This window comes from Akebia trifoliata, chromosome 1 (assembly GCF_017979445.1).
Source record: "Akebia trifoliata isolate Shusen 1 chromosome 1, ASM1797944v1, whole genome shotgun sequence".
NCBI classification, from domain to species: Eukaryota; Viridiplantae; Streptophyta; class Magnoliopsida; order Ranunculales; family Lardizabalaceae; genus Akebia; species Akebia trifoliata.
The window spans coordinates 4,876,950-4,902,109 of NC_141375.1; the positions used below are offsets into that span (position 1 = coordinate 4,876,950).

General features: G+C 34.1%; 1 protein-coding gene across 4 annotated transcripts; it reads left to right on the forward strand.

The window, feature by feature from the left end:
* Positions 1–1,348: 1,348 nt before the first annotated feature.
* On the forward strand, positions 1,349–24,749 carry LOC147410498 (aminopeptidase M1-like). Of its 4 annotated transcripts, XM_086436089.1 has the most exons (21): positions 1,351–1,649; positions 1,758–1,903; positions 1,985–2,087; positions 8,153–8,339; positions 8,410–8,503; positions 9,302–9,455; positions 9,589–9,693; positions 10,250–10,366; positions 10,501–10,614; positions 11,097–11,279; positions 14,523–14,618; positions 16,664–16,759; positions 20,123–20,429; positions 20,509–20,630; positions 20,844–20,941; positions 22,635–22,812; positions 22,913–23,027; positions 23,114–23,181; positions 23,284–23,358; positions 24,223–24,300; positions 24,397–24,749. In XM_086436089.1, the coding sequence occupies exons 1-21, from the start codon at positions 1,410–1,412 to the stop codon at positions 24,580–24,582; spliced, it is 2,862 nt and encodes a 953-aa protein (XP_086292215.1). In that variant the 5' UTR covers positions 1,351–1,409; the 3' UTR covers positions 24,583–24,749. The 4 variants fall into 4 exon arrangements, 2 of the variants coding, with proteins under 2 accessions (XP_086292215.1, XP_086292223.1); XR_015176813.1 differs by lacking the exons at positions 24,223–24,300; positions 24,397–24,749 and having other exon boundaries at positions 1,350–1,649; positions 22,635–22,828; positions 23,284–23,356; XM_086436097.1 differs by lacking the exons at positions 14,523–14,618; positions 16,664–16,759.
* The last annotated feature ends 411 nt before the right edge of the window (positions 24,750–25,160 follow it).

Here is a 25,160-nt window from a genome sequence, read left to right on the forward strand (position 1 = left end):
TTGATACCATAGTTTTAATTATTGGAATTTTGTCTCCTCTCATACTCTTGAGATGACTTCGTTAGAGAAGACATGAGACTTTTTACACAAAAATGTGAATTAGATATGTGGCACAAATGACATCAGCAATAGAAAGAGTTTCTCTCTTGCCTGCTGCCCACATATTTATTTTTTTAATTTCAAATCTTAAAACGGATTGTTGGGCCCACATTGATTATGGCATTTACAATCCAACAACACAATCTTCTAGATTTCATGAAAATATTCATATTAAAAAAAAATTTACTATTTTTCGAGCTTGATCCAAGATGTGAAAAATGGACAGCTAATGAGCACTCAAATTTTAAAATAAAATTAAATAGTGAAAATAATTATTTTTAATATATTTTTTTAAAATTCATATAATTTTATCCTCTACAACTTCATTGCATCGGATCATATTTTTGAATTATTGCAAGATGATCACGTCAGAAAACTTTCTTTTTTTTCACTATGGGCCAAAGAGAGAAAAGGGAATCTGGGATGTTAGTCCAAAGCTGTGGGCCCAACGACTCTTGTCCAGTCGGGCAAGTCAGTCAAGTGGATAAAACGAACTCATACCTCATTTTACTTAAAAAAAAGTCCCAATCAATCAACCATCACTTTTCAATTTTGGAAAATTACTTAATGAACCCTAAAGGATGGATTTCTTACTAAATACCCCTAACTTTTGAACTATAATTTGATGGTGTAGTTGGTAAATTATTTATTTCTTAATGCCCCCACAATCCTAGGACTGTCAATGGATCATGTTTGAATCAGATTATGATCGACATGGATAGAGCTCATAAGTCATAATTGGATCCGAAAAACATCGGATCATGTTTTTATCTAATCTTTAAAATTATAAATATTTCATTCTTCATTAGTCATTAATTATCACAAATCGTCATAATAAATCACAATCATCATGAAAATACTCAGATTTGTTAAAATATGTGAAAAAGTAATATTTTTAAAGGGTCAGGATCCGTAAATTTATGAAAAGTGAACTTATATGTTTACACACAACCTCGATCGTGTTTATGTAAGATCCAACAGTTGGGATAAAATATATATTTCAAAAATGTATTACAGATCTCTAAGATTAATCTCAACCATTGGATCTCACATATCTATAATTGAGATTATGTGTCAACATATGAGTTCAACTTCACGAGTCTACGGATCCCAACCCATTTTTAAAACCTCAGTTAAGGTGAGGGGTCATTAAGAAAGAAAAGTTTATCATCTGTGGGATATAAAAAGAAGTTATTCCCTCAGGGTCCACTAAGTAAATTTCCTTTCAATTTTTAAAGAAGTCGTTATGCCTTTCTACTTTCAGTGACCAACTGACCATCGTCTCTCATCGAGCTCGAATTCAGTAAGAGATGGAGCAAAAACAGCGATACCAGCAGTTCAAAGGCCAACCGAGGCTACCGAAATTTGCGAAACCCAAACGTTACGATTTGAAGCTAAAACCAGACCTCGTTGCATGTGAGTTCTCTGGAACAGTTGAAATCGATCTTGATTTGATCTCAGAGACTAAATTCCTAGTCCTCAACGCGCTTGATCTCGTCTTCGATCATGATTCTATCTGGTTCAGGTTCAATAATCAAATCTCTTCGAGGGTACGAGAACGTTTCTTCTCTTTTTTCTTCGATTTATCTACATTTTTTTTATCCATTTTTTTGTTTGTGTGAATCGGATTTGAGTGATGTTTATTGTGTTTATAGCAGGAATTTAGACCATCTGAGGTGGAAATCGTGGAAGAAGACGAGATCGTGGTGTTTGAATTTGATGAGGTTCTTCCTATTGGAGAGGGGACTTTGGGGATTGGCTTCAAAGGAACCCTAAATGACAAGATGAAAGGATTCTATAAAAGGTAATCTCTGCTCTCTGCTGTTTCATCCATATCTGTTATTTTGTTATATAAATTCTAGGGTTTGTGATTATGCCTTTTTAGTACTTATGAGCTTAATGGAGAGAAGAAGAACATGGCGGTTACGCAATTCGAGTCCGCGGATGCCAGACGATGTTTCCCATGCTGGGATGAACCTGCTGCTAAGGTGATTTTCATTATTATTTATCCTTTATTTGATTTAATTGTACCATTATTTTTCAACTCCATAAGATTGAAGTAAAAGCACCACATTAATTTTTATTATTGATCTATTATTTGATTTAATTACCCTTATTTTGTCTCTGTGAGATCGAAATGGAAACACAAGATTAATCAATATTTTGGGTAATTTACCAAAACAAGCACTGAAAATTGAAAAATAACCAGAACCGTGTACCATTCAACTATTTACCAAAACGGTAATTTACCATTTTGGTAAATAAGTTATTTGATCAAAATGGTAAAATTTGAAATAAACAGTAATTTTCATACAAAAAATAACCTTGTAGCTTTGTTTTATAAAAAAGTATACATATCCCCCCATTCAAGTAAACATATAGAAATGGTCCAGTGATGGTTGCTTTCAAGATTTACTTTATTTCAGCAGTATTGAATATTTCAATTATCAAAAGAAAAACTCACAAATGGAAGACTTTAGATGATAAAACAGTGATATTTCTTTACAAACGGGGGATATGTATACTTTTTTATAAAACAAAGGTAGAATGGTATTTTTGGTATGGAAATTACTGTTCATTTTCAAATTTTACTGTTTTTCGTAAATAAGTTTAATAGTGCACCATCTTGATAATTTTTTCAATTTTCAAGTACCATTTTGGTGATTTTCTCTATTTTAAAACCAAAGGGCTATAAAGATAAATTCACTACAAAACTTTTTTACCCAGACGTATAAACTTATTTGGGTACGTAAATATTTTAAAATCTATGTAATTTTTCAAAAAAATCTCCATTTGTGTGAGACACCCAAGTTTAAACCTTTAGGAGGATATTCATGTTGGAATTTGGAAATATGTGTGCCTTGCAAATCCATCTTCCGAATTAATATAAATTTCATTAATTGTAATTAATATAAAGATATTCATTGATCATGCATAATAATTGTTGCGAGATGTTTCTATTAGTTTCACGGGATGAAAGGTCCTCATGTAATATTGTAGGATAATATGCACACAAAGGGTTGTGTACAAGAGACATGTTTGTCGGTCCCTTGTAAATGTAAGATGATCGCTATTGAGGATTGTCACGCCCCGAAATCCCAACACGAATCCCTATGATTCATCGGTTAGAATCTCGAGGTGTGAGGTAATCAATCACACAATCTGATAGAACATTCATAAATAATAATACTTATGAAAAGAAAATATACGCAGCGGAATAAACATTTAACTAACATCTATACGAGAGTCTAGAGTAAACAGAAGAAATCGACAAACACTGATATAAGTCAAGATCTTTAATCTCATAATTCATCAGGTTACAAAAATTTCTAAACTACCATGTTTCTTATCTACAACCAAAAACCGCTAAGATCCTCTACTAGTCCTCAAAGACATGGCGGCGGCAAGACATCAATCTGATCCTCCTCAAGGACCTCCTCAAAAGACTCCTCAAAGAACGGTTCTTCAAAAGTTGAATAATCTGAAAGGGGAAGGATAGGGTGAGTAACATGGGAATGTTACTCAGCAGGATGAACGCCGTTCTAACAACGAGTCATACTTGCACGAGTAATCAGTTGAACAATTAAATAATGCAAGTTTTCATAATGTAACATACGATAAATGTCTAAGCATACTCAGGAAACAGTTATAATAACTTTCAATCTATCATTTTCAATCATTTAAAGTAACATATGCATCTTTTAAATGAAAACACCTATCAATCATTACAAAATAAGAAAAAGATACATAATAAGAACACGGCGGTGTAATCGATAAGAGAGCAGAGGAACACGCCGATATAACCGCCTCGGCTATGGCAATACGATATTCCAAACTTAACCTCCGATGTGGAATCCCATCGTTATAATCTGATTTTGTGGCCGGTCTAGCATACCACGGTTGGATGACCATTTATCCGGCTCAGACTGGCCGTTGACCAAGAACCCAATACTGAGTTCAACTAACGGTGAGGTCGACCGTTTGACGACTACAGACTAATAGTGATCACTAACTAGCCCAGGAGACCCCTCGCGTCGAAGCCTATCAAGAGGCAATGCATGTGAACCCCGCCTATCTCTACACTATACAGAGACCGCCTTTACACGCAACGTTCCCCAGGAAATAAGTAGGAGAAATTCCCGGATTTCATAAGCTGTAATATGCTCTAAGGTATCCCATACTACCGAAGAGCATATGACATCTAGTGTTATCCTAGATTGACTCGCCGCTTCCGGACACACAGCAACGCGTCACTCTTTATGGGTTTTCTACAAACCTTTACTGGTAAACAAAATAATTTATTTTGTAAATAATATATCATTTCTTTTTAATCAAAAATACAAACAAAGTCTGGTAGTGCCTTCCAGTGACAGTTATCTGTCATTTCCATCCATCAACTATCTCATCCCTCTATCTATCTATCACGTTTTACGTGGCATGGCCACTACGTAGAACTGGAGGCACTGTCCCATCAATCAGTCGAGAACATACGTTCTCTCTATCCATCCATCAATTAAATCGATCAATCTATCATCTAATTTCCTACATATCTATTAAAGTAATTTTTACTTTTAAAGTAATTCGAAATCCATAAAGCATCAACCAATTCCATTCGATGGTTTTGGTTGAGTCGAGAGACTTGAAAACAAAGATAAAACTATAAGACATAAAAGCTGAAAATCTATGAAACTTTAACAAGTGTTAAAAAAAATGATTTTTCAAAGTCAAAATTGAAAACGAACTATTTATTTATATATTAAAGAACTTAAAGTAATACTTAATTGTTTTTAATGAAATAAATGTAGGAAATAGGTATACATACTATATGGAAGCAACACAAAACAAATTAGAACCAAACTCAACATTCGGATACTTTTCCGAATTGCTGATTTTTCGTTATTTTTCGTTGAAACTCAACCAAAATCGATCCAAATATCATATTAACTATAAAATGCTTATATTACATCAAATGAACTAAAACCAATCATAACTAAGCATGTAAACATGATTCAAATCGTTCAAATATGTATAAACTTAATGAAATAATCGATTTATCAACAATCATATGGATTTTCTATGAAATTATCGCATAACTAGAAGGTAGAAGGGAAGGCAACCTACCTCAAGCTATTTTCAACGGTTGAACGGAGTTTAAAATCACCTCCGGCCAATCTCTAAAATTTTCTTCCGGCGAAAATCGGATTTCTTTGCGTCCACGCGTAACCCTCGGCGAGAGGAACAACTTTCCTTCTTGCGCCTAAGCTCGGATCGTTCTCGTTTAGTGTAGATCTGAGTTTCAAATATTGAAGGAAAAGGGTTGAGATTTGTTTGGAGAGGAGAATAAGAAAAATCTGATTTTTCTAATAGAATTTAGATATTTATATCACTTAAGTTGGGACATACTTGTCATTTTGGGAATTGTTTTTCCCGAATGCCAAATTGGACAAACTTATACTCTATTTTGGGTGATTTTTCGACACGAATCTAATGGTATGATCGGTTTCCTTAAATTACGTCTCTAAGGTGTCGTTTACCTATTGGGAAAATATCTAATGCGAAACTCGAGGATTTGATAACTTTTAAATCAATGCACGGATCTAAAATTCTTTCCTCGAGATACATTTTAGGATTTCAGGTCATTACAAGGATGACAATGAGCATCTCATTTTATGGTTGGCACGCGTAATCTCTATAAGTAGGGTGAGCTTGTCTTGGTCATTGAAGTAGTTGACTTCAAACTTACATGTGGATGTGTTATTATACATCAATCTGAATCCGTAAAGGATACACTTGGTAAAAACATTTTTTCCTTTCCTGTATTAGTTATTCGTAAATTTGTGGAATTTGATTCTCACTATGGATATGTGTTAGTTATTTTGATTTACCAACCACTAATGCCACACTTGTTTTGATATACAATGGGTATTTTGGGTAATTAATATTGTACTCGAGTGGGCTAGTTCATAATTTCTATTTTTCAGGTAGGCACAAGAATTTGGAGCCCGATGCTATTTGATAAAAGAGTTTTATCTAATTCTTCAATGATATATGTGATATAATGCTTTATTTTCGAAAGGATTTTTTTTTTTAGGAAAGTCTTTTTTGTGTTAAATAACTTCAATAGATAATTGTTAGAAAGTTTTTTAGGCCTTCTGAGGGATATTCTATGGTTGAGCCATTGAGGGACCAACTTTTATGGATACGTGGAATGAGGGCCTCTATAATATTATAATCTCTTGGGAATTCATCTGCAAATAATTTGTTGGGCTTATCCACAATTAATAGGGTTCTAAATAAGGAATTAGTTTGATCAATTTTCAATGTTTATCTTTATTTTTATATGGAAAGAAGTGATTAACTTCAACTCTATTGCCGAAGAAGTTAGAGCCCATAAGGTTTCCACACCCCTAGGGCCAGAGGGGGGGGGGGGGGGGGCGTCTCACCTTGTTCTCCCTTGTTAATGTTTTAAATTTTGTTGCTTTAGATAGAAGTACTAGAGATTTATAGTCGTGGGATTGTTTTTTAGATCAATGTTTTCAAAAGAGAAGGTGTGAGGCTAGATGCTTCATTGGCCTAAAGTGTCAGGTAAAATGGGATAAATTCCTAACGGCCAAAGAAAATTAGGAATTTGTATGCATAGAAGTAATAAATAGAGTAAATGCTTTTTGAATTAATCCGGGTGCAAATAAATGAGAAAAAAATGAAGAACAATGAGATAGTTGGAAAAGGAGTGAGATGAATAATATAGAATGGCAGGACTTGATTCCAATGAAGAGTCGTAAATAAATTGCATCTCCTACGCATCCGGCTTCATTTACCCCAATCCTCCCATACGTTATTCATTAGCTAAATGTGGTGGACAATGAGTTTCGAAAATTCCATGTCTTAATTAATATATTCATAAGCCATGGTTGGGAATGACAAAATCAAAAGGAAAAGAAAACTACAATTGTTATGTACCTTGGTTTCTGTCACTTAACATCCAATCTATAGAACATCTAAGCTGCATACCTTAGGTTTGGATGTTAAAAATGCATGGACCTTAGGGAAGTGTACACATTTTTGTATGCCCCAATAGTTAGGGGTCTTCCTCAGATATTTGCCTTTTCCTTGTAGCTTGGGACTTTTTGATGCACCTCGAGGCAACATGTGCCTTGAGGCAAACCTTGAGGTTAGATGTAATAACATTTTCGAAGCCTCATAAAAAAGGCATACTGAAAAGTTACATTTCACTGAGGTACATGCATTTTTAACATCCCAACCCCTAAAGTGTGTGACTCATGTTCTCCTGGTTGGGATGTTAACTCCATGGTTGTACTTTTACTTTTCTTTTCTTCTTGGTTTAAATTTTGCTCTTTCCAACCATTGCTTATGGATACGTTAACCATGGTCTGTGAGACGAAATCATCAAGGGTCATCTTCTACCTGCTTTGGTCAATCAATAAACTGGATGGGAAGATCAGAGTTCTAGAAGCCAAACTCGAAGAAGATGCAATTCTTCATGTCTCCTCGCCGGAATCAAATTCCTCCTGTTGCATCTCACCCTTTTCCCACTAGCTTGAACCTATGGAACAGTGAAACTGATATGTAGTTGGTGTTTGTCATTGTGCCTTTGAGAGTGCTGTAATGCTGAACACATACATACACATGTATTATTGTACGATATATTGATACAGTTAAGTTAGAAGTTTATTTTAAAAAATAAAAATATACAAGAAGTAACAGAAAACATTTTTGTATGACATTTTAGGTTTATCCAAATATCCAATAACTTAACAATTATAGTTGTGTAAACCATCTTAATATGTTAGTATACATAGGATAGATCACACCAGCTCTGTTTTAGAGGCTTTTAAATGTGGAAATTTATTAATGTGATGGTGACACTGCCTTACACGGCAGGATGTATCGATATGTGTTTGGCATTATTAATTCTGCTAAAATTGTCTTCCTGTCGTTAGGTTGGTTGAAATGCATGTTACTTGCAGTTTATATAATCTATTGATAAAGAACGGCTTTTGCCCCTGTTCATTGAGCAATTTATTGCGTTCAGGCTACATTCAAGACAACAATGACCCTGCCCTCTGAACTGATGGCATTGTCCAATATGCCAGTCGCTAAAGAAGAGCTTAAGGGGCATCTCAAGACAGTTTCTTTTCAAGAATCACCAATTATGTCAACTTATTTGGTGGCTTTTGTGGTTGGTTGGTTTGGTTACATAGAAGACCAGACGTCTGACGGTATAATCATATTCTTTTTATTATTATTTTACACGTTTATGATTGTCTAAGCTTTTACATATATGGTCAGGGATTAAGGTTCGAGTATACTGCGAAGTAGGTAAGGAAAATCAAGGGAAATTTTCTTTGGATGTTGCTGTGAGGACACTTGATCTGTATAAAACGTATGTTTTCTATTTATCTAACCAGTACAGGTGCTTTAACTGTTTTATTATGAACTTCCAATTATACTGTTGTCCATTACTAGTTTTACTAAGAGTCCGACTAGCCTGACTAAGTTAGTAAGAATTTCACCCTTACTAAGGATCCTTGGGCTCACCTTGTGGCATCCAAAAACATGATCAGTTTCTGGGTTGTAGAGGACATAATTCTACGAACTTTGAATTTTTTTTTTCAAAAAAAGTTATTTTTCACTGTCGAATTTCAATTTTAAGGTTGGGAGTTATGTAGAAGTTCAGTAGATGTCCATTTTCAAAACCTCGGATCAAGCTCAAAAAGAAATTAATTTTTTTGGATCTGAGTTTTTTATTGAAACAAAGAGGCATGTGGTGTTGGATTGCTGATGTGGTAATCCATTTGTGCAAACGACTCTTAGTAAGGCTTAAAAAATTACCATGTTAGTAAGGAAAGTGTTTTGCATTTTATAAACGAGGACTGGTTTTCTAACTAGAAAGTCTTCACGCGGTCAATACTTGGCCGACGTGGCACGGACATGGAACCATAGATCTTTTACCTTGGGATACACAACTGAACATCCCCATAAAAAATGTGCAGTTGTGTATCCTTAGGAAAAATATCTATGGTTCCGTGACCATGCCACATCAGTCCGAGTATTGACCACGTGAAGACTTTCTAGTTAGAAAATCATTATTCTTTATTAATAACTCTCCTTTAGAGTGATCAGGTCAGGTGTGGCCTTCCTTCTTCTCAAGCATCTGACTTGTTTATTTGAATTGATACAGATACTTTGAGACTCCATATTCACTCCCCAAACTAGATATGATTACCATCCCTGATTTTGCTGGCGGGGCTATGGAGAACTATGGTTTGATTACATATCGTGAAAGACTTTTGCTTTATGATGATCAACATTCTGCGGCTGTTAACAAGCAACATGTAATTGAGATCTAACGCATCTTATGTGATGTTAAAATATAATCCTTCTCATGCTTTTTCTGGATTTTTTCGGCTACTATTCTACCAAATACAATATTTGTTCTTTCAACTTGTCACTCTGTTTTCTTTTCAGATAGCAATTTCTGTAGCTCATGAAGTGGCACATCAATGGTTTGGAAATCTTGTAACAATGGAATGGTGGACTCATTTATGGCTTAATGAGGGGTTTGCAACATGGGTATTTCATGGCATCGTTCATTTTCATTTTATGGGGCAAATTACACTTTCACCCCCTATGGTTTGTCATAATTATATGTTGACCCGCTAATGTTTTGACAATTACACTTAGCTCCCCTATAATTATTTAACAGGTTCACTTACCCCCCTTCTTTCTAGTTGCCGTTAACCAACAGTCAAAAAATGATTTTTTTTTTATTTTTATACTTTTTCTAAAGACCATTTTACCCTTTTTAGAATATTATTCTTTTTTGAAAACAAGAATATCCCTGAGAAAAAAATGGGTTTACTTGTGAATGCTCAGATTGGCATATTTTTGTAGTTTTAAATATATATATTTTATAAAATAAAACTAAAAATAAGATGAGGGTTAAAATAGTAGAATAACATCCAAGTGTAGGTAAGTGCAATTGTCAAAATGTTAGGGGGTCAACATGGAATAATGCCAAACCATAGGGGCTCAAAGTGTAAATTACCCTTTTTATTTTATACACCTTGTGTTCTGTTAATACTGATGACCTAGTAAACTGGTTATTAGACAATTTCTGTGTTGTCAGGTGAGTTATTTGGCAACTGATATCCTATTTCCGGAATGGAAGATTTGGACTCAATTTCTTGGCCAAACTACTGATGGTCTTAGGCTGGATGGACTTGCAGAATCACACCCTATTGAGGTGAAGAATAGTAATCAATACTTCCATCAATTCCTTGTGATCTTCTGTTTGTTCTCTTTTAAAGCTTAGTAGATTTGAAGCTGCCTTGGTTTAATTATCAATTATATTTCCTCAAGTAAAAGTATATTGTTCAGGTGGAGATAAACCATGCTAGTGAGATTGATCAGATCTTTGATGCAATAAGTTACAAAAAAGGTTCCTCAATTATCAGGATGCTTCAAAGCTATCTTGGTCCTGAATGTTTTCAGGTTAGGCCATGGCTTTGCTGTCTCTCTCTTTTTGATCTTTCAGTAGTTATTTTGCAATGAGACCCTCAAGTGACTCCCCTTCCCAAGTCTAAGAGCAACTACAATGCACTACCTAACCCAATCTCCATCCCCTCTAAACTGCCATTTTGGGTCATGAAATCAAAAACCAGGGTTCTCCAATGCACGACTCATCTCACTATCCATTTTAGGTCGTGGGATTTTCACGACCCAAAATGGCTCCACATGGCTTCTCCATTTTTTGGAGGGAAAAAATTGCAGACAGTTGGCTGAAAAATATTCAAATACCGATAATTTTTTATTATTATAAAAATGGATAGGTGCATACCCCATTAATATCCAACGTGGCTATCCATAAGCCCATGTTTGCCCATTAATGGAGATGGAGATGATGACATGTTGTTTCAAGTATTCTCTTTGGCGCTAAATGTAATTTCTTATAAATGACTTGTTCATGCAATTAGAGATCATTGGCTTCATATATAAAAAGATATGCTTGTTCAAATGCAAAAACGGAAGATTTATGGGCTGTTCTAGAGGAGGAATCTGGTGAACCTGTAAGCATGCTAATGGATTCATGGACAAAGCAAAAAGGATATCCAGTTATCTCTGTAAAAGTCAACAATCACAAGTTGGAGATTGAACAGGTTTGTTTATCATTTTTTCCTCTCCACCTACTTTTTTCCTCTATTTGTTAAAGGTAACTTTTCTTAACTAGAATGAAATTATCTGATACGTTTTCAGATAACTTCAACATGACTTTTTAAATATTTAAATCACATTCTCTATAGCTTTTGGGTGTTACAATACTTACATGGTTTTATTTGTAAGTTAGAATCATATGGCCCCATAACTGGAAAACAGTATTAGACTATGTATTTGAGAATGGATTTGAACTTTTTTCCTTTTATAAGACGAAAATATTGTGTAAAAGTAAACCACCGTTAGTGATGTCAATGTAGAAGTCAAGTCACAATAAGATTTTTGTGGGAAATTTTGTTGCGAAACAATTATTTTACCAGTAATAATCCAATTCCAAACCTTGGAACGGAGGTAAATTCTCTACCAGAAAATTACCCTTTGTTGAACTACGAACAAAATATCATTATGGTTGTCCTCTCTTTTATAAATTAGCCAATTTTGCTCCATGTGGAAGGTTCAAGCTTCTCATCGTACTTGGATACCGAGAGGAATTGAAACTATGGACACATGATTTATTCAATTTTGAGTATATCATCCACTTTGGGGGATTTTGGAGTCGCCACCATTCATATCTGAAATGGGCGTGAATGGTCACCCGGATTACATTTTTTTGAAAAATATGTCAATTTTGGCATTTTGGTGACTCTTGTACGGATATGGCTCATTTGGTCAAACTTTTGATTTTAGGTAAGGAGACTCATTTTATGGAGTAGGGAAGGTGTTAGGCGTCCTACTCCATCCACCATGGTGGTAACCTGGGATTCGGTCCATTTTTTAAAATAAAAATAAAAATAAAATAAAAGGAAATCGAAAAATCCGATATGTGCCCTCAAGTATGAGGGACTTTAATATTGATTCAAACCATTGAGGGCACCCTTATTGAAAAAAGGGGCCCTTTGATGGTTCAAGCCATTGGTGATGTATGTGTAGGTGTAGAGAGAGGGAGAAGTAGAAGAGGGAAGTGGGGAGGAGAGAAGGGAGATGATTCTTGTCCAAAGCCCACCTTGTTCTTCTTGACCTTCTTTGACTTTCCTTGACTTGCTTGAGAGAGTTGAGAGTTGAGAAAAAATTAAGAGTTGAGTATTGAGGGTTGAGAGTAGAGACTTGAGGTGAGTTGAGAGTAGAGAATTTTTTTAGGTGAAATTTTTTTCAAATTTTCATTAAGTAGTGAGAGTTGAGAATGATGGGGGTTTTATAGAGTTTGGGAGTTATTTTTAGGGGTAAGATGGAGTGAAATGTTAGGAGAGTAGAGAATGGCATGAGTTTTAAGGGTGGGGGTTATGAAATTAGGAGGTGGGAGAGGGTTAATTATGTAATGGAGGTAAATGGGTTGTGTTTTGATCCAAATGGTTTGGATCTTATCCAAACCATTTGGGTGGAGTGTTTGGTGAGGTGAGATAATAGGTGTTTAAGAGGGTGGTTGTAATTGAGTGGTGTTTGGTTTAAGAGAATGGAAGGTGTAAGAGGGTGGTTAGGAGGGTGAGGGAGATGGTGATATGTGACAAGATGTGTGGAGATTAGGGGTTTAAATTTAATTGATAGGAGAGAATGAGTGTTTGATTTGAGAGGAGGGGTGTAGGTTTAAGTTTTAGAGATGGGTTTGTAGGTAATGATAAGGGTAGATTAGGGGAAGGTGATGGTTGGTTAGTAGGAAGTGATGATAGTGGGTTAGGGGGGTGTGGGTTGATGTGATTTTTTTAAAGAAAAAGTAATGGGGTAGTTAATTTTTTTAGAGAGAAGATGGGAGTTGGTGGTTTGATGAGGGAGGTGAGAGGAGGTGATGACATGTGTCATTTTTGATGAAAAAGTGATGATTGGTTTGATGTGGGTAATGGTTTGTGAGTTAGGGTTAATGGGTTGGATATAGATAAGGGCTTAGGGGTTTTGGGCTTGGGTTTTAGGAAGGATTTAGGAATTGGTTGGAGTCCTTTTTTATTAGGTTTTCAAAGGTAGGTATGTTTTAAGTGATATGGGATTAAATTTAGGTTAGGGGTTAAGGTAAGAAACGCATTTTGTGTGTGTTGAGGGTTCGTGGGCTTTAGGATGGGTTTCGGATAATTTGATTCGGGAGCAGAGTGGTGAAGATTGTGGAAAGTGGTGAGTATCCCAAGTCTCATTTTGCATTTATTTATCCTTTTAGGGATTTTGGGGATCATTGGATTGATCAAAACGTCACGTGTCGGCAAATCGGACTTTTTAGGCCCGTTGGTGAATTTATTGAAAAATCGAGTATTTTTGTTTTGAGAGCGGAGCGGTGGAGGTTGGAGAGGGGTAGGTCAAGTCTTTTTTGTGGGCCCACTAGACCACTAGGAGGTCTCAGGGGCCTCGGTTCGATCAAAATGTCATATTTGAGTGATTCGGGCTTTAGAGGCCCGTTGGCCAATTTTATTGAAAGATTGTTGTTTTTGGGCCCTTCGAGTGGGGGCCCGTTCAAATTGGGGTGTCTATAGAAACGATTTAAAATTTTGTATCATGTTGATGTCGCACAAGACCAAAAGAGTTAAGTATGGAAATGGTCCCTAAAATAATGTGTTCTCGGTGAGATCATTCTACGAAGAGATTTCCAAGAATGAGCTTCAGCCTTTTCCTACCAAATTCATTTGGAAATCCTTTATTCCATCTATAGTAACCATTTTTGCATGCACATTGATGTCAGTCAAAAACATCATCATCAAATACTTGACTAGCATAGGCTATGCCACTTATAATAGATGCATCATGTGCAAGGCTATTGAGGACGTCAGTCATCATTTGCTTGACTTTCCTTTTGCATGGGCTTTATCACAGAGGTCTTTTCATTTTCATAAACTAATTGTAACGATAAAAAAAAACTATTAAAAGCTAAATTTCTAGCGAAAACGCCCAAATAATCATCATCAACATGGCCACTTCCTGGCTCTTTTGATAACTAAGATTCATCCCATGGTTCTCACTCAATTGAATAGATTTAGAAAATGGTAATTGTAATGTTTAAAAAAAAAAAAAAAAACAAATGTTGACCAAGTCAATCATTATTGACTCAAGTCAAGTCAACTATTGTTGACTAGTCAAATAACTTTGACTAAGATCTTTTTAAGAAATTCTAAAAGAATTAGAATTTTTGTAATATCTAGATTTTTTTTTTTGAAAATATCAAACAAAATATTAGCTGATTTTTTTGTTTGTTGTTTCATTTTCTTTACACAAAGAAAGAAGAGAAAAGTAAGAAGAGAAAAAGAAGAGAAAAGAAAGAAGGAAGAGAAAGAAAAGAAGGAAAGGTAGAGAAAGAGAAAAGAAAAAAGAAGGTAGGCCCTTACAACTCTTTATAATAGTTTTAAAATTTAAAAAAATATATATATATTGCTGATTTTATAGTTGTAAAAAAAATAGAATTTTTTTTTGTTTTTAAAACAATTCTAATATAGTAATTTCAAAGCTAAAGTTGTTTTGTAAATTTTTAACAACATGTATGTACTTTATACATATGTATATTATTGTTTTTTTCATGAGTTTAAAGCATGCTAGTAATTGTTATTTTATTTAAAAAGAATTATTACATGTTTGTAATTGATTTATACATGTTTTATACGTAATTATATATGCCAAAAACAAAGTACAGCAACTATGAAAGTTGCTATTTTTTTATAAAATTGACAATATGTATGCTAGATAGGATATAAAAAAAAATGGTTGCTTTATATGTATTTTATACGTACTTTATACGTACGTTATACGTATTTATACATGTCAAAAAGAAAATACAGAAACTATGAAAGTTGTTGTTTTTATATAATATATTACTATGTTTACTTTAATTGCATGCTCAAAATATTTGTTACTTTATATCTATTTTATACGTACTTTATACGTATTTTGTACTTGTCAAAAAGAAAATATAGCAACTATATAAGTTGCTGTTTTTACACACAATACATAGATTTTGTTCACAATTTTGTTTATAAACATACATGATTATAAGTTAAACTGGTGGACAGTTTACTTTAATCATTTTATTGATGGATTTCCAATAAATGTTTCAAATTAAAAAGTTGGGTAGAAAAGTAATTTATTAAAATAAATATGAGAACGAGTTCTCAATTGAATGTCGTGCTTTTAAAATACCCAGTTAGTAAGATGCTTCGGTGTATGCCGTATAAGACACGAAAATGAGAGAAAAGATGAAGTGATGCTTCAGTTATAGACTGTGTAAGACACGAAAGAAAGAAAAAGAAAAGAGAGATGAGATTGTACATTTAAGAGTGGACTGGGTATTTAAAACATGTGTATGTTTTACTTTTATTACGTTTTGAAAAGAAAATAAATACTTATACGTAGTATTTTAGTGATTTATTAAAGAGATTGTGAAAACCTATAAAGAATAACATGTTGTGACATTTCCGGAATGATGTGTTATTCTAGGATAACAGTTGCGTTGTTTGAGTTCTTATGTATTATGGGATGCATAAGAACACAACATCACAACAGGAATCTGGGAATTTCTTTTCTATCTTTAATAGAAAACAAGATGTAGATAGTTGTATGATTGATAGAGAATATCGAAGATCACAAGCACGCTAGATTGGCATAGATGAAGATGGCTAGTTAATAATCATTAATAGTCTAGAGTAGTCAAGAAAGAATGACCTACTTGATTTGGCCTGTTTCTTAAGGTCTTGGTCAACGGTCAACCTGAGCCGGAAAACAGTTACCCAAATTATAGCAGAGGCTGGCCATAGAATCAGGAACTAATGCAAGAATGAGCTTCAGCCTTTTCCTACCAAATTCATTTGGAAATCCTTTATTCCATCTATAGTAACCATTTTTGCATGCACATTGATGTCAGTCAAAAACATCATCATCAAATACTTGACTAGCATAGGCTATGCCACTTATAATAGATGCATCATGTGCAAGGCTATTGAGGACGTCAGTCATCATTTACTTGACTTTCCTTTTGCATGGGCTTTATCACAGAGGTCTTTTCATTTTCATAAACTAATTGTAACGATAAAAAAAAACTATTAAAAGCTAAATTTCTAGCGAAAACGCCCAAATAATCATCATCAACATGGCCACTTCCTGGCTCTTTTGATAACTAAGATTCATCCCATGGTTCTCACTCAATTGAATAGATTTAGAAAATGGTAATTGTAATGTTTAAAAAAAAAAAACAAATATGGACCAAGTCAAGTCAACTATTGTTGACTAGTCAAATAACTTTGACTAAGATCTTTTTAAGAAATTCTAAAAGAATCAGAATTTTTGTAATATCTAGATTTTTTTTTTTGAAAATATCAAACAAGATATTAGCTGATTTTTTTGTTTGTTGTTTCATTTTCTTTACACAAAGAAAGAAGAGAAAAGTAAGAAGAGAAAAAGAAGAGAAAAGAAAGAAGGAAGAGAAAGAAAAGAAGGAAAGGAAAAGAAAGAGAAAAGAAAAAAGAAGGTAGGCCCTTACAACTCTTTATAATAGTTTTAGAAATTTAAAAAATATATATATATTGCTGATTTTATAGTTGTAAAAAAAATAGAATTTGTTTTGTTTTTAAAACAATTCTAATATAGTAATTTTAAAGCTAAAGTTGTTTTGTAAATTTTTAACAACATGTATGTACTTTATACATATGTATATTATTATTTTTTTCATGAGTTTAAATCATGCTAGTAATTGTTATTTTATTTAAAAAGAATTATTACATGTTTGTAATTGATTTATACATGTTTTATACGTAATTATATATGCCAAAAACAAAATACAGCAACTATGAAAGTTGCTATTTTTTTATAAAATTGACAACATGTATACTAGATAAGATATAAAAAAAAATTGTTACTTTATATGTATTTTATACGTACTTTATACGTACGTTATACGTGTCAAAAAGAAAATACAACAACTATGAAAATTGCTGTTTTTATATAATATATTACTATATTTACTTTAATTGCATGCTTAAAATATTTGTTACTTTATATGTATTTTATACGTACTTTATACGTATTTTGTACTTGTCAAAAAAAAAAAAAAATACAGCAACTATATACATTGCTGTTTTTACACACAATACATATATTTTGTTCACAATTTTTTTATAAACATACATGATTTTTGAATAAGTTAAACTGGTGGACAGTTTACTTTAATCATTTTATTGATGGATTTCCAATAAATGTTTCAAATTAAAAAGTTGGGTAGAAAAGTAATTTATTAAAATAAATATGAGAACGAGTTCTCAATTGAATGTCGTGCTTTTAAAATACCTAGTTAGTAAGATGCTTCGGCGTATGCCGTATAAGACACGAAAATGAGAGAAAAGATGAAGTGATGCTTCAGTCATAGACTGTGTAAGACACGAAAGAAAGAAAAAGAAAAGAGAGATGAGATTGTACATTTAAGAGTGGACTGGGTATTTAAAACACGTGTATGTTTTACTTTTATTACGTTTTGAAAAGAAAATAAATACTTATACGTAGTATTTTAATGATTTATTAAAGAGATTGTGAAAACCTATAAAGAATAACATGTTGTGACATTTTCGGAATGATGTGTTATTCTAGGATAACAATTGCGTTGTTTGAGTTCTTATGTATTATGGGATGCATAAGAACACAACATCACAACAGGAATCCGGGAATTTCTTTTCTATCTTTAATAGAGAACAAGATGTAGATAGTTGTATGATTGATAGAGAATATCGAGGATCACAAGCACGCCAGATTGGCATAGATGAAGATGGCTAGTTAATGATCATTAATAGTCTAGAGTAGTCAAGAAAGAATGACCTACTTGATTTGGCCCGTTTCTTAAGGTCTTGGTCAACGGCCAACCTGAGCCGGAAAACAGTTACCCAAATTATGGCAGAGGCTAGCCATAGAATCAGGAACTAACGGTTGGGTTCCACACTGGTGAAGTATTGGAATAATCTTATTTTGACTGAGATGTTCACATCAGTCGTGACCCTCAACTCTCTATTATAATACTCTATTATTTGATGTTATATTAGGAACAATTATTTCTTCAAATTTTTAAGTGTTTCAATTTCCGACTAAATTTTATGATATCGGTGTTCAATTATTTTCAACTATGTGTTGAATATCAAATATGCATGATTTATGAATTCTTAGAATGTTTAAACTGCATATAGGATGCTGTTATTTAGAATTGTAAGATTCCCCTATTGGTTAACTCCCCTGTTACTCACCCCTACGACATCACAAATTTCAGGCACACCTAGTTTAGGTGATCCTTCCGAGGAGGCTCAGTGCTAAGGCTTTATAGATGATCAGTCCAAGCTTCCAGGAGTGGAGCATGGGTATTACTAGTAAGGGGGCTTAAACTAGAGTTAGGTTTAAGTCTTTAGCTGTCGTTTTTGTTATGTCATTACTGTTTTATGTATATGTGTCAAGTGTTCTGATGTTTGAGGATACGTATCTGTTCTGTTGAACAATGATCAGGTATGACATATAGTTATATTGTTTGTCGTTTATGTTTATGTATTGATTATCATGATATGGGTCATATATCATGCCTCGGGATTCAACTTGGGAATCATGGAGATTCGGGTTGAGTTTTTGGGGCGTGACTGTAATTGTGTCAGTCATGGTCTTTCTAAGTTCCATTACCCTTTATTCGGCATCACTATCAGGGTCCTACTTTTAGCAAATTTAAAATGGCTGAACTGTGAGCCTCTTCATCTGTCTCGTGGTTTCAGAGTCAAATAGAAAACTTAATAAATATGTGGTGGAAAAATACCTCGGGCTCATGTCTCATATGTTATTCCACTTGGCCAAGCATCAAATTTTCAAGCTGTGCGCATATAAAATTGGTATGCAACTTGATTTCTGTAATTTTTCCTGTCATACAACATTAGCTTTTGGACAACATACAATCAGAAGTATTTGACAATTTCTTGTGAATTGTCTCTTTAAAAGTATTATTATTATTATTATTATTGTGCAGAAAATAACATGGTTAACATTGTTGAACTGTGTTTGTTCGTGATTGCTAGGGAAAATGATTTTCTATGGGAAATCGATGTCTCAACTTCCAACCTTAAGGAGAAAATATCTGCCCTCTCAAACTCGGAAAATTATTTTCCCATTCTTCCTCTTCTTCTTAATCGATGAACCATGGTTGATGGTTTTAAGGCTTTCCCTTTTAAAATGTTTTTTTCCCCTTAATTTTCTTTTTAATTTGTTGTACAAGAGGCATAAAACTCACTATAGAAAATTTTCTTGGAAATAGTTGAGAAGAGTGATAAGTTGATGTTAAGTTCTATGCTTTCCTTACTTAACCCATACACAATAATAAGCGATTGTAACAGGGAAGTCTCTTGAGACAGCGAGAGAGGCAAGTGTAGACATCCTACCTCATGGAAAAACTACGTTTTGTTTTTTTTTTTTGTTCGTTTTTGCATAAACAATGGGACTTTATATCACCATACTTATTAGAGCAACTGTCATCGTTCTGATTCAATTGTTAGAGAAGGCATTTACAAGCAATAACTGTAAAAATATTGTCCAACTTCCATGTATCTCATTAATTTTGATATAAAATATTGTAGTAATAGTACATCTTAACCAGTCATGCTGCAGAAACCAACTTTCTTTGATGATTCTCATATACTTTTCTTAATTGATTTCTTTCGCTGTTAATTGGCTTCCATAATTTTGGCTAGTCTGTTTACTATGCATATCCTTCTTACTTTCAATTTTATGTGTTATCCTTGCATCTGCTCTACATTTCAATTATTTTATTTTCATCTCTATATAGCTTATGAATCCTGACTGTATATGTAATTCATTGCAGTCGCAGTTCTTGTTCAGTGGATCCCATGGGGAGGGGCAATGGATTGTCCCAATAACATTATGTTGTGGCTCATACGATGCTTGCAAGAATTTCCTTTTACAAACAAAATCAGAAACTCTAGATATAATGGAATTTCTGGGTTCATCAAGTACTAAAGATAGCTCTTTGGAGAAAGGAAACCAAGGGAAATGGACTAAACTTAATGTTGATCAAACCGGTTTCTTTAGAGTGAAGTATGATGATGAACTTTCTGCCAGACTTATATGTGCAATAGAGGCCAAATACCTGTCTATAACAGATAGATTTGGTAATATATAAGTTTCATTACTAGTGATTATTTTTATAGAAGTAAGAATAATTTACCTTCATATTATTGTTTTTGACAGGCATTTTGGATGATTCATTTTCCCTATCTATGGCTTGCAAGCAGTCACTGTCGTCTTTGTTTGCCTTACTGAGTGCTTACAGGGAGGAAGACGAATATATCGTGCTCTCTCGTTTGATAAGTGTAATCTTCTCTTTCATACTTTTAGAGAGATTCTATTGTCACACCAACATTTGCTAATGCCACAGCAATTCATATGTAAATCACCAAAGAATTAGCACGGATTTGGTGTGGCGTTAGCAAAATTTGGTGTGGCAATAGAAGCTGTCTAATTTTAGTATGCACTCTTAATTAATGCATCCACCACCCTAATTATCCCATGATTTAATTCCACAGGTAAGTGACAAAGTTGCAAAGATTGTGTTTGATGCAACTCCTGAATTATCCGATTACGTGAAACAATTCTTCATCAATCTTTTCCAGAATTCCGCGGAGTAAGTCTAAGAGCGGTGCCTAGTCATAGTTACAATGGTTCTTTTTTGTTCACTTGATGCTAATAAGGTGATCTTATAGTCTTCATCAAGTCTAGTTTTTGAAGCATGTTGAGTATATTGTTTTGTTTGCTCCCATTGGATTGAGCCTTCGCTAGAGAGTGGATTCCAGTTGTCTTCTTGTTGCAAAGAGTCACGATAATCTGATGCCCCCCTCTGACATACACCACCTATGCCCCCATCACAGAACCATAGATCATTTCCTCGGGATACACAAAAAAGATTTACAGTTCTGCGTATCCCGAGGCAAATGATCTACGGTTCTGTGATGGGGGTGTATGTCAGAGGGGGGGATCAGAAAATCATTATTCTATTGTAAATAGCCATTCCAATTTTCAGATATTAGTAGGATTGAAGCCAATAAGTTAAATAATTCAACAGAAAAAGATGCCCCTATTTCCAATCAGGAAAGAAAAAGATGCTTATATTTTCTCTTAGAAAGAGTGAGCTTGTTGAATTTAAACTAAACAGTCATGGCTTGTTTTGTTGAGTGAATGAATGGATCAAATAGCTAATAAACAAAGAAGGAACAAACTAAAAGCAATGTCTTTGACGGTCCATGATTCTTCAACTTGTAAACCACTTTTGATGGGGTTGGAAGTTTCAGAATGGGCTGATTTTTTGTGAGGATGAGCTCCTCACCATAGAGATCATCCTCAACAAAAACCAGTCCATTCCGTAAGCGTCTTACTCATATAGGACACAATGTTGGCTCCCAATGTTGGGTGCCGAATGGGACCCAATATATATACATATATTTTAAGAATAATGAGTTTCTGACGGCCCGCCACCTCTGACATACACCCCCATCACAGAACCATAGATCATTTGCGTCGGGATACACAGAACCATAAATCTTTTTCTTGTGTATCCCGAGCCAAATGATCTACAGTTCTGTGATGGGGGCGTATGTCAGAGAGGGGTGCCAGATTATCACGACTCGTATTTTAATTTTATAGGGTGAAAATTTACTCAAACTAGGAAATAATATCAAATATTTTCAACTTTACTGGTGGTCTGGATTTTGTTGGGGATAAATTATTAGAGAATCATGTTTAATCATTAGTTTATGTTAATTCTGTTTGTAGAGAAGTACTTAGTTGTGATCATTGAGTGCAAGTGTTTTCACCAAGATGAAGTTAAGCATACAAATGTAGAAGCACACAAGTATGCATGCCTATTGGATGAATAACTGTTACACATAGCTATGTTCAAGTTGGTGCATAATCCTCATTTCTGCTCCAATTTGAGGGCGAGTTGAAATAATTGTTAGAATCATGTTTACTTGTTAGTTTATATTGATGGTAGGTCTGATATGTTGTGGGTTTAGTCCCATATTGCCTACAATATACTTTTGTACTTGGTTGTTTTTTTTCTATGCAGGAGCTTAGGTCTTTATGATCATCCAATTCAGTAAACCTATTTTTCTTAGCAGTTTTGAATAAAAGGCCTATGGTATTTTTTTTTTTTCAAATGATCAGAAATTTCAATACTTTCTTGCATTGATTAGAATTATTTTGTCATTTTAAAACAAGGCCTTACTAATCAAATTCGTGACTTCTTTCTTCCACAACTTGCTGGATACAAAATGTATTCTTTTTCAGTTTTCATGCATTATGTTGGATTTTATTAACAGGAAATTAGGTTGGGATCCACGAAAAGGTGAGAGCCACTTAGACGCAATGTTGAGAGGGGAGGTTTTGACTGCTCTTGTTTCTTTTGGGCACAATATCACACAAAATGAAGCAATTAGACGTTTTCATGCATTCGTGGATGATAGAAATACCACACTTCTTCCTCCTGACACAAGAAAGGTTGATGCATTTGAAAGTACCAATGGACCCACCCCCCCTCCTTTTTTTTGGGTATTCCATTTATGTTCCCTTATTGAAGTGTTAACACGTATTTTTGTAGACGGCATACATTGCTGTAATGCAGACTGTCAGCTCATCAAACAGATCGGGATATGAATCTCTTCTAAAAATTTATAGAGAGACTGATATGAGCCAGGAGAAAGCACGTGTTCTAGGTAATATCAATTTATATGTAGAAATGATACAAAGTATTTTGTTATATCCATTTGGTGATAAATAATCTCTTTTTCATGTATTGTAGCTACGTTAACTTCCTGTCCAGATCTTGATATTGTTCTTGAAGCTTTGAACTTTTTGTTTTCTTCTGAGGTAACTTCATTTATTTTATGGTAAAGTTAAAAGTTCACTTTGATGCACCATTATTTTCTTCTATGAAGGTACTGACTTTATTTTTTTTAAACTCGTATTAAGGTTCGAAGTCAAGATGCAGCTTATGGACTCTCCATAAGTAGGGAGGGGCGTGAAACTGCATGGGGATGGTTGAAGGTACTGTTATCCTTTTGAGTCAGCCTAGCCTTACTAACTTAGTAAGATTTCAAATCTTACTAAGGTTCGTTGAGCTCGCCTTTTGGCATCCAAAAACATGATCCAATGCCACGGGGATGCAGAGGACGAAATTCTATGAACCTTGAAATTTTTTCTTTCTTTCGAATAAATGTATTTTGCACTGTTGAATTTTAATTTAAAGTTTGAGAGTTCGGTTGCAAGATAAAGTGTTTTTCTTTCCTTTTCCTACATTATCCTTTTTATATACAATTGAAAGTTGAAACCACTTCTGTCAAGCCATACAATGGAAATAACTCTCTGTTTGTTGTCGTTTAGTATCCTTTCTTATACTATGCTGTATTTATTAGTTTTCGGGAATACTTCACCTCATCTGTAGATGTTACTGCCTTACTGATGAAATACTTTGCAATTCATTAGCTGAAGATTATCTATTAGTATAGGATGACAACTTAATCCTAAAAAAAAAAGCTTTTGTGATTCGAAATTGGGTGCCCTTTCTGGACAATTTCATCATCATATTATTCTGTTGTCTAATGATGCGTCTATTGTGTAAATGGCTTGTATTCTAGTTTTGGGAGTTTCTATTTTTAGGGTTACTAAAAGGGAATTATGGAAAATTTTCTTAAGGGGTTCTCTCTTTTTTTGGGGAGATAGATGCATTTAGCAACTCCCCGTTTTATAAATAGAGATATCTAGGGCTGTAAAAACTCAAGGAAAGAAAATAGTGATCGTTCTTGTTCTGTAGGCACATTTCCAAACCATGCAAATCCTTGTTTTTCATGTGTGATTTTTGTTTTCTCTTTACTGCTTCGTTTGTTTCATAGCGTCACGCTTGAAATGCAGGATAATTGGGATCAAATCATGAAGATATATGGTTCTGGATTTCTAGTAACCCACTTCATCGAGGACACCATCTTACCGGTTGGTCTCTCTCTCTCTCTCTCTCTCTCTCTCTCTCTCTCTCTTTCTATGTAAGGATATTTGCATAAATGGCGGCACTCCTTGCCTTTGTTTCAGTTGTCTTCATACGAAAAGGCAGCTGAGGTAGAAGAGTTCTTTGCAAGCCGTACAAAGCCTTCATTTGCAAGGACTTTGAAGCAGAGCCTTGAACAGGTTAAAATCAATGCGAATTGGATTCAAAGTGTTCGAGATGAGAAGTCCCTCGCAGAAGTAATCAAGGAGTCGTCATATAAGAAGTATTAGGGAACTATTGCTGAGATTTTCATTGGAAATTTCTAGGCATGAAGCTGTTGTAGTGACGTTACAACATTGAAAGCTAAAAGTTTATGAAAATAAGTTGATCTTAAGTGAACATGGGTATGTATTACTAGCCGTTACTCGTAAAAATATAAAATGCAAACATTTGCAAAGTCTACTTCTTGTGGTTCTGCTTACTGAATTTTTGTGGCCCATTTTGGGTTCCCCTTTGTCCATGATGGTTAACTTAATTGGTTCTTGGTTTGCTCTCTATTACTTGCAAAAGTTTATGTACCCTGTGAAACCCTTTAAGAAGCTGTCACAAACTTGTGCAATGATTTTGTGATTTGGAAATGATTGCAAAAGTTAGAAAAACAATTATGGCCTAGATGTACCTAGCATTTAGGGCTGTCAATAGATTGAAGGTTGGATTTTTTTGGAAGTAAATTAATCAAATCATATCAATTTTAATTCATATTCAATGAATAAAACTGATAAAAAAATTTGTCCAATAATCAATTTGTACTTAAAAATTGGTTTGAAATGAGAAAAAAAAGAAGAAAAATAATCAGGATTTTAGTTTT